This window comes from Macrotis lagotis, chromosome 1 (assembly GCF_037893015.1).
Source record: "Macrotis lagotis isolate mMagLag1 chromosome 1, bilby.v1.9.chrom.fasta, whole genome shotgun sequence".
NCBI lineage: Eukaryota > Metazoa > Chordata > Mammalia > Peramelemorphia > Peramelidae > Macrotis > Macrotis lagotis.
The window spans coordinates 228,613,207-228,631,948 of NC_133658.1; the positions used below are offsets into that span (position 1 = coordinate 228,613,207).

Consider the following 18,742-nt stretch of genomic DNA (forward strand, 5'->3'; position numbering starts at 1 on the left):
AATGCAGAAAGGCTGAAATAGTAAATGTATTCTTTTCAAATTATGATATGATAAAATTATATGTAATAAAGAACCATGGAAAGATAGACTAAAAGTTAATTATAAACTAAATAACATAATTTTAAAGAATGATGGGTCAAACAACAAATCATAGCAATAATTTCATCCAAGACAATGATAGTAATGAGACAACATACTAATGAATTGTGCATGCAAATAAAAAAATTAAAATCCCAATGAAATACCAAATTAGAAATCCTGAAAATCAAAGGAGAAATTAATAAAGAAATCCTGAAAATCAAAGGAGAAATTAATAAAAATTAATAGTAAGAAAACTATTGAAGTAATAAATACTGTTGATATTATGGAAAAAAACAATAAACCTTGGTTGATATGCTTTAAAAAAAAGAAAACCAAATTTATCAGTATCAAATAAAAAGGGTGAATTTACTACTAGTGAAGAGGAAATTATAAAGCAACAATTCAGAACTTTTTGTCCAACTATGCCAAGAAATCTGACAGTTCTAGGTGAAATGGATGAATATTTACAAAAACATGGATTGTCCAAATTAACAAAGGAGGAAATAAAATACTTAACCTCATTTCAGACAAAGAAACTGAAGAAGCCATCAATAAGTTTCTGAAGGAAAAATCTCTAGAGCCAGATGGATTTATAAATGAGTCCTGCCAAATTCCTTCTATGACATCAATATGTTGTTGATACTTAAAACAGGAAGAGTCAAAACAGAGAAAATTATAGAGCAATTTCCCTAATGAATATTGATGCAAAAATTTTAAATAACTATCACCAAGATAATACACTGTGATCAGGTAGGATTTTTACCAAGAATACAGGTATGGATCAGTCTAAGAAAAAGCATAATTGACCTTATCAATAACAAAACTAACAGAAATATATGATTAACTGAATAGATTCTAGAAAAGCTTTTGGCAAAAGACAGTATCCTTTCCCATTTAAAACATGAGAGCATAGAAATAATGGAGTTTACCTTAAAAGCATAAGCAATAGCCATCTAAAACCATCAGCAGGAATAATATGTAATTGGGGATAAACTAGAAACATTCTCAGTAAGGATGTCTGTTATCACCACTATTATTCAATACTGTATGAGAAATATTTGCCTTAGAAATAAGAGAAGAAAAAGAAATTAAAGGAATTACAATAGGCAGTAAGAAAAAAAAATCTCCAGATGATTTGATGTATACTTAGAGAATTACTTGAAACAATAAACAACTTTAGCAGTGTTGCAGGATATAAAATAAACCTACATAAATGATCATCATTTTTATATATTACTAACAAAACCCAGCAGTAAGAGACAACTTAATATCCTTGGAAGTCTACCTAGATTGATAGTGGAGTTGGTGAAATGATCCAACCTTTTTGGAGAGTAATTTGGAACTACACCCAAAGGGCAATAAAACTGTACATACTCTGATTCAGCAAAACCACTACAAAGTCTGTATTACCAAAGGGATCACAAAAAGGGGAAAAAACCCACAGGAACAGAAATATTTATCACAGCTCTTTTCATAATGGCAAAGAATTGAAAATCAAGAGGATACACATCAATTGGGGAATGGCTGAACAAATTGTAGATATGAATGTGATGGAGTACTATTTTTATAAGAAGTCATGAGGGATCTGACTTCAGAAAAATCTGACTTGCATGACCATTGATGCTGAGTGAAATGAGAGAAGAACATTGCACATGCACATCAACATTTTGTGATGTTCAACTATGATAGACTTGCTCATCTAAGCAGTACAAGAATCAAAGACAGTTCTAAAGAACTTGTGACAGAAAATATCCACATCCAGAGGAACTGTGGAGTCTCAGACCAAAATTTAACTATTTTCAATTTAAAATTTTTTATATTATGTTTTTCCCCTTCTCTTGATTTTTTTCCCCTTTTTGATTTGATTCTTTTTTTACAACATAATAATAATGATAATAATATTGTTTGTCCTTCATTTTCAAAGACAATCATGACATCAGGGAGATGATGCCATGACAAGCACATGATTTGAATTTGACTGAGGAGGTTCTGTGCTAAGTCATCAGTCTCACTTTCTCCTCCAGAGCCAGTTAGGTACAGTGACCAGATATGAATCGGGACAACTGGAGATGGCTCTGGATGCAAGACAATCAGGGTTAAGAGATTTATTTGCCCAAGGTCACAGAGCTAGTAAATGACAAGTGTCTAAAGCTGGATTCAAACTCCCATCCTAATTCCAAGACCAGTGCTCTATATAGTGTACCACCTAGCTGCCATAGTTATATACATATATAATATATATTAGATGGCATTTGGTCAGGGATGGAGGGGAGGGAAGAGGAGGAGGGAGGGAGAAAACTGTCAAAACTCAAAACCTTACCAAAAACATTATTTTTGAAAATTATCTTTGCATGTAGTAGGAAAAATAAAAGACAAACCCAGAAATTATATAGCAATTATTAAATACTTTTCACACAAATAAAGTCATATCTAAACAAATAACACCAATTGTTCTTCAGTAGGCCAAATTAATATAATAAAAATGACAATTCTACCTAAATAAATCTACTTATTCACTATCATACCAAATTACAAAAAAAATTATTTTATAGATCTAGAAAAGACAGTACAAAATTCATCTGAGGAACAAAAGATCAAAAATATCAAGGGAATTAGTGAAAAAAATTGCAAAGAAGGTGGCCTGGATATACCAGATGTAAAACTATATTATAAAGTGACAGTCATCAAAACTGTTTGGTACTAGCTAAGAAAGAATGATGAGTCAGTGGTAAGAAACAGAAGTAAATGACTATAGCAAACTACTGTTTGATAAATCCAAAGACTACATCTTCTTGGATAAGAACTTACTATTTGACAAAAAGCTGCTGGGAAAAACTGGAAAATAATCTGGTAGAAATTGGGTATAGACCATGTTACACTAGACATAAAAGATAATGCCAATTAATAATTAATTAAAAATTAATAATGCCAATTAAGGACTAGTTTATCTGTCAGATCTATAAAGAGGGGAAGAATTTGTGACCAAACAGGAGCTAGAGAATATTATAAAATACAAAATGGATGATTTTGGTTACAGTTAATTAAAAATAAATAAATGCACAAATAAAACCAAAGCAACTAAGATTAGGAAAACAAAAAAGTAGAAAGCTGGGAAACAATTTTTACAGCCAGTGTTTCTGATAAGACTTTATTTCTAAAATAAGAGAGCTGAGTCAAATTTCTTAAAAATAAATGTCATTTGGCGGCTAGGTGGCACATGGATAGAGCACTGGCCCTGAACTCAGGAGGACCTGAGTTCAAAGCTGGCTTCAGATATGTAATAATTGTCTAGCTGTGTGACCTTGGGCAAGTCACTTAACCCACTGCCTTAAATAAATTTTTTAAAAAATACATGTCATTTCCTAATTGATAAATGCTCAAAGGATATGAAGTAGTTTTCAGATAAAGAAATTAGGGGATAGTTGGCTCAGTGGATAGAGCACTGGTCCTGGAGTCAGGAGTACCTGAGTTCAAATCTGGCCTCAGACACTTAATAATTATCTAGCTGTGTGGCCTTGGGCAAGCCACTTAACCCCATTGCCTTGCAAAAACCAAAAAAACAAAAGAAACCCCCAAAAATAGATGAAGAAATTAAAGCTATCTATAGCCATATGCAAAAAAATATATTTTTGATTAGAGAAATGAATGTATAAATGACTATTGAGGTACCACCTAATACCTATTACATTGACTAATATGACAAAAGGAAAATGATAAATATTGCAGGGAATGTAGGGAAAACTGGGGCATTAATGAACTGTTGGTAGAGTTGTGAATTGACCCAACTATTCTGGAGAGCAATTTGGAACTGTGCCCAAAAGGCTATAAAACTGTACATACCCTTTGATCCAGTAATATCACTCCTAGGTCTGTATCCCAAAGAGATCATAATAAAACGAAAACTATTCACATAAAAATATAACAGCTTTTTTAATTCTTTGTAGTGACAAAGAATGAGAGAGTGAGCATCATTTGGGGAATCACTGAACAAGTTGTGGTATATGAATGTGATAGAATACTGTTCTGTAAGAAATCTTGAGCAGGTAGATTTCAGACAAACCTAGAAAGGCTTAAATCAACTGTGTAAAATGAAGTGAGCAGAGCCAGGAGAACATTGTATACATTAATAGCAACATTGTATGATGATCAGCTATGTTAAATTTAGCTCTTCCTTGGCAATACAGAGATTAAAGACAATTTTAAAAGATTTATGTTGAAGGGCGGCTGGGTGGCGCAGTGGATTAGAGCACTAGCCCTGGAGTCAAGAGTTTAAATCAGACCCCAGACACTTAATTACCTAGCTGTGTGGCCTTGGGCAAGCCACTTAACCCCATTTGCCTTGCAAAGACCTAAAAAAAATAATAATAAAAGATTTGTGTTGCAAAGTGCCATCCATATCCAGAGAAAGAACTATGCAATCCTAATGCAGATCAAAGCATACTTTTTTCACTTCACTTTTTTTTAAGATTTTATTTATTTTGAGTTTTACAGTTTTCCCCCTAATCTTACTTCCCTCCCCCCCACCCCCCACAGAAGGAAATTTGCCAGTCTTTACATTGTTTCCATGGTATACATTGATCCAAATTGAATGTGATGAGAGAGAAATCATATCCTTAAGAAAGAAGCAAAGTATAAGAGATAGCAAGATCAGACATTAAGATATCAGTTTTTTTTTCCCCTAAATTAAAGGTAATAGTCCTTGGTTTTTGTTCAAACTCCACAGTTCTTTCTCTGGATACAGATGGTATTCTCCATTGCAGACAGCCACAAATTGTGCCTGATTGCTGCACTGATGGAATGAGCAAGTCCATTAAAGTTGATCATCACCTCCATGTTGCTGTTAGGGTGTACAGTGTTTTTCTGATTCTGCTCATCTCACTCAGCATCAGTTCATGCAAATCCCTCCAGGCTTCCCTGAATTCCCATCCCTCCTGGTTTCTAATAGAACATTAGTGTTCCATGACATACACCACATATACCATTCCCCAACTGAAGGACATTTACTTGATTTCCAATTCTTTGCTACCACAAACAGGGCTGTTATGAATATTTTTGTCCAAGTGATGCTTTTATTCTTTTTCATCATCTCTTCAAGGTATAGACCCAGTAGTGGTATTGCTGGATCAAAAGGTATGCACATTTTTGTTGCCCTTTGGGCGTAGTTCCAAATTTCTCTCCAGAAGGATTGGATGAGTTTATAGCTCCACCAACAATGTAATAATGTCCCAGATTTCCCACAACCCTTCCAACATTGATCATTTTCCTTTCTGGTCATATTGGCCAGTCTGAGAGGTGTGAGGTGGTACCTCAGAGAAGCTTTAATTAGCATTTCTCTAATAAGCAATGATTTAGAGCAACTTTTCATATGAACTATGAATTACTTTGATCTCCTTATCTGTACATTGCCTTTGTGTACTTTTTTCACTTTAAATAAAATTTTCTTAATCGTTTTTCCCCTTTTGTTTTGATTCTTCTTTCATAGCCTGACTAATTTAGGAATATGTGTAACCTGATCATGCATATCAACTTATATCAGATTACAAACTTAAAAATGAAGATAAAGACCTCGTTTCTCAAATGTGTAAGGAACTGAGTCAAATTTATAAAAATTAAGAGCCAATCACCAATTAATGAACTATCAAAGGACATGAATAGGCAGTGTTCAGAAGAAAGCATAGCTTTGTATAGTCATATTAAAAAATGCTATAATTCTCTAGGTTACTTCCACATATTTATCAGAAATGACAAGTGATGGAGGAAATGTGTGAAATTAGGAAACACAAATGACCTATTGTAAACTGATTGGGCTATTCTGTAGGACAATTGGAACTATATCCAAAGGACTGAAAAACTGTGCATATGCTTTGACCTAGCCATACCACTAATAGGTCTAATATCCCAAAGATATCAAAGAAAAGGAATAGCAGCTCTTTTTGTCATGGCAAATCTTTGGAAATCAAGGGGATACCTATTAATTGGGAAATGACTAGATATGGTATACTGTTGAGATAGAATACTGTTGTGATCTATGAAATAATGATGAGAATAGGTTCAGGAAAACATGGGAAGACCTGAATAAACTGATGAAAAAATGAAATTAGCAGAATCAAAAGATCATTGTATGCAGTAACAGCAATTTTATAATGATAATCAACTTTGAAAAACAATTATTCTTATCAATACAATGATCTAAGATAATTCAAAGGTCTCATGATGAAAAATGCCTTCTACGTTCAGAAAGATAACTGATGAGCTTTAGCAAATTGAAGTATAATTTTCTCACTTTTTAAGTTTTTTTCTTGCTTTTTTTGCAATATGGCTAATATGGACATATATTTTGAATGATTTCACAAATATAATTGAGATCATATTGCTTGCCTTCTCGGGGGGGGGGGGATTAGAGGGAAGAGAGAGAGAGATTTGGAACTCAAAATATCAAAAAAAGAATGATAAAAATAACTAAGAGGATTAAAAAAAGGGAGGGAATCCTATCACTTCCAGAGACAACCCATTCTACTTTGAAAAAATTCTATTTCTTAGGAAGTTTTCTTGTATCCATTCAACATCTACCTTTATTGCAGCTACCATACATTTTTCTGAAGTCCATCAACTAGAGATAAGCAAAACAAACCAAATTCTTCTTTCTAATAACAGTTTCTCAAATATTTGAATTCTACTTTTATGTACTACTATTAATTCTTCCTTTTCTGGCTAAATATGACTAGTTGCTTTAATCAGACCTTATTTATCAGAATACATAATCACCTCATCGTCCTTTAACCTACCCTTCTCTGGATCCTCTCCAGTTTGTCGCTTGCCTGACTAACGTGATAGGTATCCAGATCAGAACATAACTTAAAGATATACCAACCAGGACATATTATAGCAGTTTTTCCTTTTTTTCTCTCTCCTTTCAGGTATCATTTCTTTATTAAATAAAACTCAAGAACACATAAGTTGTCACCAAATAAAGAAAAAGAGGGGAGCAGTGTGAGGTACCATAGACCTTTCTACAATTTCACAGGACATTGGCATTTGCTCAGCTTCTCTGTGCCTTAGTTTTCTACCTTATAAATAGTTCAAGTCAAAAGTTGGATTTGGTCACTGCGGTTTCTCTTCCAGTTTCAACTCTTCTTTAGTGTTATTATTATTCATGAATGTGATATGTTTAATCTTCATCCAAATTTATATAACAGATGAACAGGCCAGGAGCAGATTCTGTGGCAGACTTCCATCCTACTTACTATTTATTAATTAGAGCTCTTTCAGCTCATTATTCAGTGAGTTTGCTCTTTCTTAGTCCTGTGCCTTTTCAAGTCATAGACTTGGGGAACACCATTGTGTGTATCTGTACTGCCAGACACTTGCAGCAAACATGGGGGAACTTCACAGTGTCAATTATGTGGATGATTAAGCATTTATTAAACAGTCACTGTGTACGGAATTCTGCTGAGTGCTAGGAATACAAATTCAGTCCATGCCCTTAAAAAAATGATATTTTTATCTGGACCAATTAAATATAGGGGAGTGGTCACCAGGAAAGGGAGATTTGAATCTAGGGAGGCAGTGGAAGGTGAGTTGATGTTTAAAGTAGTCAATTTATACGTTCATAAGCAAGGATTGGGGAGGGGAGTGGGGTGATTGAAGTGGTCAGATTTGCTGGGAAGTTAAAGAATGACTGGGGGTTAACTATATTTGGTGGGATTTTTTTTTTAAATAACCTGTCAAGGGGCAGCTAAGTGGCATAGTGGATAGAGCACTGACCCTGGAGTCAGGAGGACCTGAGTTCAAATCTATCTCAGACATTTAATAATTACCTGTGTAACCTTGCGCAAGTCACTTAACCCCATTGCCTTAAATAAATAAAATTTTAAAATAAATAAATAACCTGTCTTGTCTGGGAGGCCTTAAGGCAAAGATAAAAGGATCTTCTTTCTCTGGAGGCATGAGTTCTTGAAGTCCAAAATATAGAGGTCCTGTTGGGGAGCTAGGCAGCATCAACTAGTAAATGACAAGATAACTGAATGGTATGAAAAGATGAAGCCTTGGGAAGTGTGTTATGTGGTACAGTTTATTGAGGAGAGGCAGGCATCTTCAGTCTCCTGAAGTATTACATTTACAGCATAATATAATTGAAGTATATGATATATAGATTGTTTAGTTATTGTTTTTTTTTTAATTTTGTATCTAATTGGCATAATGAATGGAGTGTTAAACTTGGGGTCAGGAAGATCTTGAGTTCAAACATTTAACTAGGTAATTTACCCTGAACTAGTCACTTAACTTCAGATTGCCTCTTCATCTGTGAAATAGGAATAATAATAGTACATGCCTTTCAGGATTGTTGTGAGGATAAGATATTTGTAAAGAATTTTGCAACCAATAAAACATTAGCTATTATTATTAAAAACAATTTAATTGACTTTTAACTCATAGCTAAATAGAAACTTCAATTTTCACAGTACCTCATTTCTTGAGAGTTCAGATAACTGAGTTTTTACTGTGACATAAAATGGTGAGTTTTACAATTGCAAACCATCCCTTTTTACTATTTCATTTATTTTCTTACCAAATACTGGTGACTTTTTAAATAATTTTTCCTTTAAAAAAATTTTTTTTATTTTTTTAATATTGGCCTGAGTATGTAATATTTAAAAAAAAAAAACCAGTGTGGCTCAGTGGATAAAGCACCGGCCCTGGAGTCAGGAGTACCTGGGTTCAAATCCGGTCTCAGACACTTAATAATTACTAGCTGTGTGGCCTTGGGCAAACCACTTAACCCCATTTGCCTTGCAAAAAAAAAAAAACAGTGTTCCTCAAAATTACATTGTATCTTTTAAAGCTAAATATAAATGACTTTGATTATCCTTGCTTCCAGCAATCCTTTTCTCATTTTTATTGAGAATTGACTGTCAAATTAATAAAAGTGCTAGGTAAGAGCTAAAGAGGGGGCAGCTAGGTGGTGCAATGGATAGAGCCTTGACCCTGGAGTCAGGAGTATCTAAGTTCAAATCCGGCCTCTGACACTTAATAGTTCCCTAGCTGTGTGGCCTTGGTCATGTCAAGTAACCCCATTGCCTTCCAAATTAAAAAAAAACCCTAAAATAAATTTAAAAAAAATAAAGAGGATGACTGTGCCTACAAACTGTGGAGGTGTCTTTGAATCTAAAGTCAGAAAATGCCGGTCTTAAGTCAGTGTTTCCCTTCACAACCTAAATTGTATAATGCTGGGAAGTGGGGGGAGAAAAGAAAAAGAGAAAATAAGTATTTATATAGCACCTATTATGGGCCAGGCACTATGCTAACTGCTTTTCAATCATTAATCTCATTTGATCCTTTAAAATACAAAGAATGACTTATTAAGAGCAAGGTTCTTAAATTTTTATCATTTTACTGGGATTTAAGAACCTACAACATACAAAATGATGTTTTGAACCTAATACATGTAAACAGTGGCATTATTAAACCTCCTAGAAAATGCTTCCTTTTTTGGAAAGAATGATTCTTGGACAGCATCTGTAGTGCTATTCATGGAAGTTGAATTTTATTTTGGCAAATGTTTTTAAAATGGAGTGTGTGAGGAGTGCATTGGAAAAAGGGAATCAGAAATAGCAATCTAAGTTTTAGATACATGAATCTTAGGTTCTCTTAGAAAACCTAGCTAATTTTCATTCATTAAATTAAGTAGCTTTGGAAAGGAATCTCCACCAATTTAGATCACCACCTTCTCTTCAGTTTAGTTGCCTGAGGCAATGAAATGTTAAATTATCTTTCCAAGGTCACACAGCCAAAGAGTCTTAATTTTGATATGTCTTACTGACTTGAGACTGATTTTCTACTTAATGAATCATGTAAGGTATAGAAATTCTGAAAACAAAAAAAAAGTTAATGAAAAATTGAAGGCTTTGTAAGTTTTACAAACCTAAAATTGTTAAATTGATTTTTAAAGGTAAAAATTTATTGATGAAAAAGTTATAATCTGGTGTTTTGTACATAAAAAATTCTTTCCTGTATCTTAACTTTTAGATACTTATGTAACAATATTTTTTATTCCCTTTCCTAGAACAAAATTAAACTATAACCCCCCAAAAGACGATGGATCAACTTATAAAATTGAACTTGAAGGAATATCAGTAGTGGTTATGAGAGAGATCCTGGATTACATCTTCAGTGGACAGGTATGATAAAAAAAAAAAACCAAAAAGAAAAGAATATCTAAAGACTTCTCAAGCGGGGGGGGGGGGGGGGGGGGGGGGTGTCTTTTCTCAGTTATTATCACACAGGTCTACAACTGCTATAATCTTTAATCTTTACATGACCTGTAGGTATTGTTTGCTTACTGTCAGCATTGTAGATTTGGCCTTCAAAGCTCCACCCAGCCAAAAATCCCTTCAACTAAGTGGACCGTAGTAATGGAGTTATAAACATACCTCAGAAGCCATCTTGTCCAAATAGTTCATTTTAGAGGTGCAGAAATTGAGACCAAGGGAAGTTGTGACATTCCAGTTTTCCATTCTGGTTCCTGTTCCTAACATATTTCCTGAAATATAAGGAAAAAGAGATACTTTGTTGCCTCCAAGCTTTTTTTGTCTTTTTCTTTTTTTTTAATTCCTTCAACTCCTTGGAAGTGTTCATATCTGTGATCTTTCCTCTCCATTCCCAAATTGTGGTTGTATAAATCTACTTTCATATTCCACTACTCTTTATACTGCCTTCCTTATGTCTCTTAACTCTGGTGTAAGGAAGAAATAAAATTAATTGGAAATGTATTTTTTTTTTACTCTTCATTTTCCTTACTCCAGAATGTCAATTAGATTATAGTATGAGGCATTCTTTTCCCAGACAATATAAATTAGTATATTTTCATTCAACAATTATAAAGGTCCTCCTATATATATATGGCCTTGACTCCCCCCTAGGCCCTGGGGAAAATGTAACAATAAGATACTCAAAAGTCTTACTTTCTAGGAAGGGAGACAAATCATTCACATAACACAACACAGATAAAATATGAAAAACATAAATGATTTGCACCTAAGGTGCTGTGGGTTCAAAAGAAGGGAAAGTTTTCTACTTCGGTTATGCTGAAATAGATTTGATCTATCTAATGTATAGTAATAGTCTTTTCATCTCTATCCTTTCTCCTCTATTTTACCATTCTTCTTTTTCTCTTTGTTTCCTTTCCTTTTTACCTTTTTCTCCTTATCAATTCATTCAATTACTGGTTTGCATCCTGCCTATAGTCAAACAAAAATCAAAAAATATTATGAATTTTAAATTTGGTTTCATGACATTCCTTTAGTATGTCAGTTAACTTTGGTTTGCATATTCACAAAATCATAATTTTGTGCTTTACTGTAAAATAAGCAAAGATATTTTATGTCTCAGAACCAAGATTGGAAGTTTGCTTAACTTCTTTAGCTTGTTTTTAAAGTTGTACCTATAATACGATGTGCATACAAAAGGTCCTGACAAGAGTTTTATAAGGTGTGGTATGTTTTTGTTTTTTCAAGTGTATATCTTGAGAAAACTTCCCCTTATTAATAGATTACTGATATGGGGCTTGAGCAATATTCCAGTCCCTGCCATGTGACAGACAAGTCCAGCAACTTTGGGCTCCTTTTTTCCAAGATTATTACAATTTTTGGTTATACTGTGATAAACAATTGAAAAATTGCTTTGATTGTACTGTGAAATTATTTCTTTCATTTTTAATTAAATTTGGAATGTTCCTAATAGGGTATCAGTGATTCTAGAAACATTTCACAGGCCTTTCAGTAGTGACTTGAATTACTGTGATAGAGAAAAGTGGAAAGGTGATAATAACCCTCAGGCTACAAATGGAAGCCAGTTGGTTGAATGAATAAGAAAACAAGATTTTAAAAAATTCTTTCTGAAAAGCAAGTTTATGAGAGTTATTCTGAAATTAAATCCAAATTCAGATCTATCTCTTATACTTTGTAATATTATATGAGACTTAATATTTAAAATAAAGACTGAAATATTAGAAGATCCTGACTTAAAATATGTTCAATATACAGACTTTACTAAAATGGGAAAATCGACAGAATTTTCACCAATAATGGTCATGTTATTTTAGGGGAATAATCTGTTAACCAGAGAATTTAGTTAACCAGGATTTGCCATTCTCAAGAAATAAGAGTATATTTCTATTAAGCATATATTTTAATGGAAGAGGCTTGTATATAGGGTGATATAGTCAAGAAATATATATATATATACACACACACACATATACATATATATATATATATGAGAGAGAGAGAGAGAGAGAGAGAGAGAGAGAGAGAGAGAGAGAGAGAGAGAGAGTGTGATTGAGTGAGAGTTCTATATAAACATTTATAGAGAGAATAGATACAAGGAATTGCAGAGGGGAGAGTGCTAGTAGCTTCTAGGACCAGGAAAAGCCTTCAACAGAAAGTTATTTGAACTGAATCTTAAAGGAAGTTATACACTAAAAAAGGTATACATTGTCCATTCTTTTCCCAGTTTTCTTTCTCAGGATACTCTAACCTTTTGCTTTAAGTACCTGCAGTACTTTTGATTTTGAGTGTTTGGAATTTAGTTTTGAATATAAAATATATATTACATATATATATATATATATATACATATATATATATATACAATTCTTACAGATCAGACTAAGTGAAGACACAATCCAAGATGTTGTTCAAGCAGCAGACTTGCTGCTGTTGACAGATCTGAAAACTCTCTGCTGCGAATTTTTGGAAGGTTGTATTGCTGCTGAGAACTGCATTGGCATTCGAGACTTTGCACTGCATTATTGTTTGCATCATGTACATTATCTTGCTACGGAATACCTGGAGACTCATTTCCGAGATGTCAGCAGCACTGAAGAATTCTTAGAACTAAATCCTCAAAAACTGAAAGAAGTGATTTCTCTTGAGAAGTTAAATGTTGGCAATGAAAGATACGTATTCGAAGCAGTTATTAGATGGATATCCCATGATTCAGAAATAAGAAAGGTACAATTGAGACATTTGAAATTGATAATGCTTCTAATTTGTCTTTGAATATTTTAGTTGTTTGCCTGTTTTGCTTTATCCTGTAAGACACAACTTACAAATTGAATTTAATCAATCACACTAAGTAGTCACTGAAGGTACAAAGAAAAATGAAACAATCCATGCCTTCAAGGAGCCTTTGTCCTGTTGAAAAAATAACTCAAGTAATACTTAGATTAAAAATATTAATTGTAATGAATGTAATTCGTTGAGTTTTGCAACTTTACTTCCCTTGAGTATTCCAGCAACTTGTTTAGTGGGGGGTTAGAGACATTATTCTGGTTCTATAATTGATGAATTTTTGAAATGCAGCTTTTTAGAAATTTGGTTGTTTGGCACTACGAACTCTTAATCCAATCTAAACAGTGCTATATAAAATGTGAAAAAGTTTATTTAAAGCAAACTATTATCCTTAGGTCCTAACTATGCTTTGGAATCCAACCATTCTTTGATACATTGTAATAAGAGAACACAAATAAGTTTCAAGTTGGCTACCAGGGGCAGCTAAGTGGTGCAGTGGATAGAGCAGTGGCCCTGGAGTCAGGAGGACCTGAGTTCAAATTCGGCCTCAAGACACTTAATTACCTAGCTGTGTAGTCACTTAAACCCATTGCCTTGCAAAAAAAAATGAGGTCAAGTGGGCTACTAATAACACACCTATGCCAACCATTTGAGTCTTCCCTCTTACATTATCTAACTTATGTTTGAGATTGTCAGATAAGGGGTAGGAGAGAGTAAAACAGAACTCTGCAACACAGAGAAGGGAAAAAATCAATTACATAGCAAGAAGAAGGACCTTAAAAGCTTCCTGTTAGGGCTCTGACCAGAAGTCTTATAGGTTTACTTTGTTTTCTTTGGGAAAAGAAATTTTAAATAGGAGGGTTTTGCCTCCTATGTGTGACAGAAGCACAGATAGTCAGGAAAATATTTAACAGATCTAGATCAATTGTATATAGTAACAGCATGTTGTAATGTTGATCAGTTATAAAAGATTCAACTACTCTAATCAGTTATAATGATCCAAGACAATTCCAAAGGATTCATGATGAAAAATGTTTTCTGGCTCCAGGTGGAATTGAAGGAATCTAAATGCATTTTTTCCCTTTTTCTTTTTCTTGCTTTTCTTTTTTGCAGTATATTGGGGATGTATTTTCCATGATGTTATATGTATAGTTGCATGCTTTCTGAATGAGTGAGGGAGGGGAAGAGAAAAGAAAGGATTTGATGCAAACATGATTATACATGTACAGTCTATATCAGATTACTCACTGCCATAGTCAGGGAGGAGGCAAGAGAGGGTGGTAGAAAAATATGGAATTCAGGAGCTTACAAAAAGATATATGATAGAAACTATCTTTGCATATATTTGGAAAAAATAAAAATGATGTTTTTAAAAGTATTTGGAACTCAAAAAAAATTTTGAATGCACGTTAAAAAATAATTTTTAAAGGGAAAAGCTAAATTTTTTTAAAATCTTGTTCAACAGCATAGAACTGTCTTAGACTGTCTAAGAGCTTCTTAGTTTTTTTTGTTTTTGACCCTTTTGTAAGTCTAGTGAAATCTATGAACATTTTCTCATAATAGTGTTTTTAAATAAATAAAACAAAATACTTATGGTTATAAAGGAAACCAGTGACACTGAAATGAAATTATCATAATTTTTTTTAAAAAATTGTTAATTCGGGGTGGCTAGGTGACGTAGTGGATAAAGCACCAGCCCTGGAGTCAGGAGTACCTGGGTTCAAATCCAGTCTCAGACACTTAATAATTACCTAGCTGTGTGGCCTTGGGCAAGCCACTTAACCCCATGTGCCTTGCAAAAACCTAAAAAAAAAAAAATTAATTCCTAATCCAGTCCAGCATCCTCAGATTTCATATGAAGAAACTGAGGCACAGAAAGAAGAGAAGGTCACACAGTTCTAAGTCCAGTGAGTACATCAGTGAGTGTTATTAATAGAAAGGGAGGTTTCAAGGTATTTGATGGAGAAGAAAAATGAACCTTCAGTGGCAGTTTCCTTATGTAACTTTTCTAAGGCAGATCTCTCTTTATGAATAAAATACTACCTATATTATTTTGAATTTTAGCTATCAAATTTCCTAATTTCTCATAGCACATTTAAAATATTTTTCTTTATATAGTTGTTAATAATTAATTTTAGTAGACTCTCCTGGATAAATTAAAATCCTATGTTTGTAGTTTCAATACAGTTAACTTTTTTCCTTGGTAACTTAGTTTAAGTACCTGGAAGAAAGGGTTACTTTCATTGCTTGGAGGACACCTCAGATTTTGCCTCTATCACCATCACTTACTCTTCTCCAGTTTATTTAAGCCAAATTTATGACCCAGTCAGGAGTCTCATAGTCATTTACGTACTGATCCCTAAGATACTCTCTTCTTTCTGAATGTATTCACTGCTTGATTCACAAATCATTCTGTATGTCCTCATACTGGCACTCTTCAACAAAACTATTAAAACTTATTTGGAAGTCCCTAATTAAAATTTTTAAAAGTTTAAAATAAATAATAAATTAAAGGGTAAAAAGAGTCCCCATTTTCCCAGTTCTTCAAGCTGTTCAATTCTAATGATCTACTCATCCACCCCATCTTAGTTAACAAGCATTCGTTTATTTATCATATACAAATGTTTCTACTTCCATTTTCATGTACTTGAAATTCCTTTATCTGATCATAATTTATCATTCTCTCTACCTTCCAGCTCTTTCATCTCTCACCCTTCAATTCTTTTTTAAGAAAACATTTTATTTTTTCCCAAGTTCATGTAAAAACTTTTGACATTCATTTGTTTAAATGTTAAGAATTCCAAATTCTCTTCTTCTTTCCTCTTCCCCTTCCTTAGACTATAAGCATTTAATATAGCTTATACATGAATAATCATGCAAAACATATTTCCATATTAGTAAGGTGGAAAAAAACCCAAAGGAAAAAATGGTATGCTTTGGTTTGCATTCAGCCTACATCAGTTCTTTCTCTGGTGGGGTTTAGTATTTTTTAACATGAGTTCTTTGGAATTTTCTTGGATCATTGTATTGCTGGGGAATAGCTAAGACATTCCTAATTGATCATTGTAAAGAATTGTTACTGTGTACAGTGTTTTCTTGGTTCTACTCATTTCAGTTTGCTCCAGTTCATGTTAAGTTTTTCCAGATTTTTCTGAAATCATCCTGTACATCATTTCTTATATATACTTCAATAGTATTCCATCACAATCATAGACCCGAACTTGTTTAGTCAATTCTTATTTGATGGACATCCCCTCAGTTTCCCATTCTTTGCCACCACAAAAAGAATTGCTATAAATATTTTTGTATATATAGGTCCTTTTCCCTTTTTTGAAAATCTCTTTGGGATATAGATTTAATAGTGATATTGTAGGATCACAGTTTTTTAGGCCATTGGACATAGTTCCAAATTGCCCCCCAGAATGTTTGCATCTATTCACAACTCCATCAAGAGTACAATAGTGTTTTAATTTTCTCACATGGAGGGCATTCTCCACCATTTATCATTTTTCTATTTTGTCATATTAGCCAATCTAAGAGGTATAAGGTGGTACCTCAATGTTGTTTTAATTTGCATTTCTCTAATAGTGAATTAAAGGAGCAGCTAGGTAGCACGGTGGATAGAGGAGCAGCTAGGTGGCAAGGTGGATAGAACACTGGCTGGCCTTGGGATCAGGAGGACCTGAGTTAAAATCCAACAGCAGACACTTAATATTTTACTCAGCTGTGTGATCTTGGGCAAGTCACTTAACCCACTGCTTTGTAAAAAATCAAATTAATTAATTAATTAAAATAGTGAATTACACCATTTTTTTCATATGCAATAGATTGTTTTATATCTGAAAACTGTTTATATCCTTCAACCATTTATCATTTGAAGAATTATTCCTAGTCTTTATAAATTTAACTCAATTTTCCATATGTTTGAGAAATGAGTCCTTTATCAGAGATACTTGCTGTAAAAGAAAAATTTTCTGCTTTCCTTCTAATCTTGGTTACATTGGCTTTGTTTGTACAAAAACCCCCTTCCATTCTCTATAGGTCTCATAAGTAAACTATTCCTTGCTCACCTAATTTGTTTATTGCCATGCCATTTGGTTTACTTTCATCATTTCACTTACTGCTGAACAGAGCTAGAGAAAAATCATAAAATTGCTGACTGTATACATTACAAATTTATTTTACTTAATTTCAACTAGACCTCCACTGTGGTATACCAATTACATCTTCCTTATCAATTCACTATCCTACTCAACACAGTAACTATTCCAAACCTTTTCACTCCTTAATCCTCTAATGGCATCCCAGCTTTGATGCTTTGCAAAGGGGAACCTTGCTTTATACTTAAAGGAAAAAATCAGGAGAACTCACCAAGATTTAAACCTTCTCCCTTCCTCATGTCATGTCACTCACATGCCTTCCCCAACTCTCTTTCTGAGAGAGAGTGTATGTGTGTAAAAATCCTCCACCCTTGTCTCACATAAAGAAGTAGTTCTTCTGCTTGCCAAGACAATCCCATTTACATGTACAAGTGATCTAATCCCATTCCAACTTTTCCAGTATTGTTCCCTTTATCAACTCCATCCCAACTCATCTTCAGTTTCTCTTTGTCTACTGTCTGCTTCCCCACTGCCAACAAACATGCCTGTTTACCTCATTCTTAAAAAACTAATTTATCTGACCATCTCTGCTAATGATCTTTTTTTCTAATTTCTCTTACAGTGGATAAACTTAAGAAAAATGTCTTCACAATTAGTCCCACAATTCCTTTTCTTCATACTCATTTCTGTAACTTTATGCGGTCTGGATTCTGACTTCATTCAGTTAATGCTAATGCTCCAAAATTATCCATAGTTTCTTAATTGCCAAATTTAATGCCCTTTTCTTATTCTTCATCCTTCTTGACCTGTTTTCAGATTATAACACTATCTTCTCAATATTTTCTTCTCTTTAGAATTTTTTTTTAGGTTTTTGCAAGGCAAATGGGTTTAAGTGGCTTGCCCAAGGCCACACAGCTAGGTTATTATTAAGTGTCTGAGGCCAGATTTGAACTCAGGTACTCCTGACTCCAAGACTGGTGCTCTATCCACTGTGCCACCTAGCTGTCCCTCTTTTCTTTAGATTTTTATGACATACTCTTTTCCTGATTTTTCTTTTACCTGACTGTTCCTACTGTTCTTTCCTTGATCTTCCTCCAGGTATCCTCCAAGGGTCTTTACTGGACCCTTTTCTTTTCTCCCTCTGTGTATAGCTTGGTGATCTCATTAGCTCCAGTTGATTATATCTATACAAATAATTCCCAGAGCTATTTATCTTTAACATCTCACCTGATATTCATTTTCACATCACCACCGGCCTCTCAGACATCTCTAACTGCATGTCCTCGAAATGAAACTCAACATGTTCAAAAGAGAACTCATTAGATTGTCCACAAAATCTACTTTTTCTAAACTGTTTTGTAAAGGACCCCATCATCCAAGTCTCTATCTGGATAATTTACAGTATCCTTCTAAATTACTCTTCCTATCTAAAAGCCTCCCTATTCCAGTCTCATACAATCCAATCTATCCTCCAATCAGTTGTTAAAGTTA

General features: G+C 33.7%; 1 protein-coding gene across 1 annotated transcript in view; it reads left to right on the forward strand.

The window, feature by feature from the left end:
- The window catches only part of GAN (gigaxonin), a 78,121-nt gene that overhangs the window by 31,527 nt on the left and 27,852 nt on the right, over positions 1-18,742 (forward strand). The window contains exons 2-3 of the mRNA XM_074209739.1: positions 10,145-10,259; positions 12,741-13,091. Coding sequence (XP_074065840.1) covers positions 10,145-10,259; positions 12,741-13,091 — 466 coding nt within the window. The remainder of the gene's footprint in view (positions 1-10,144; positions 10,260-12,740; positions 13,092-18,742) is intronic.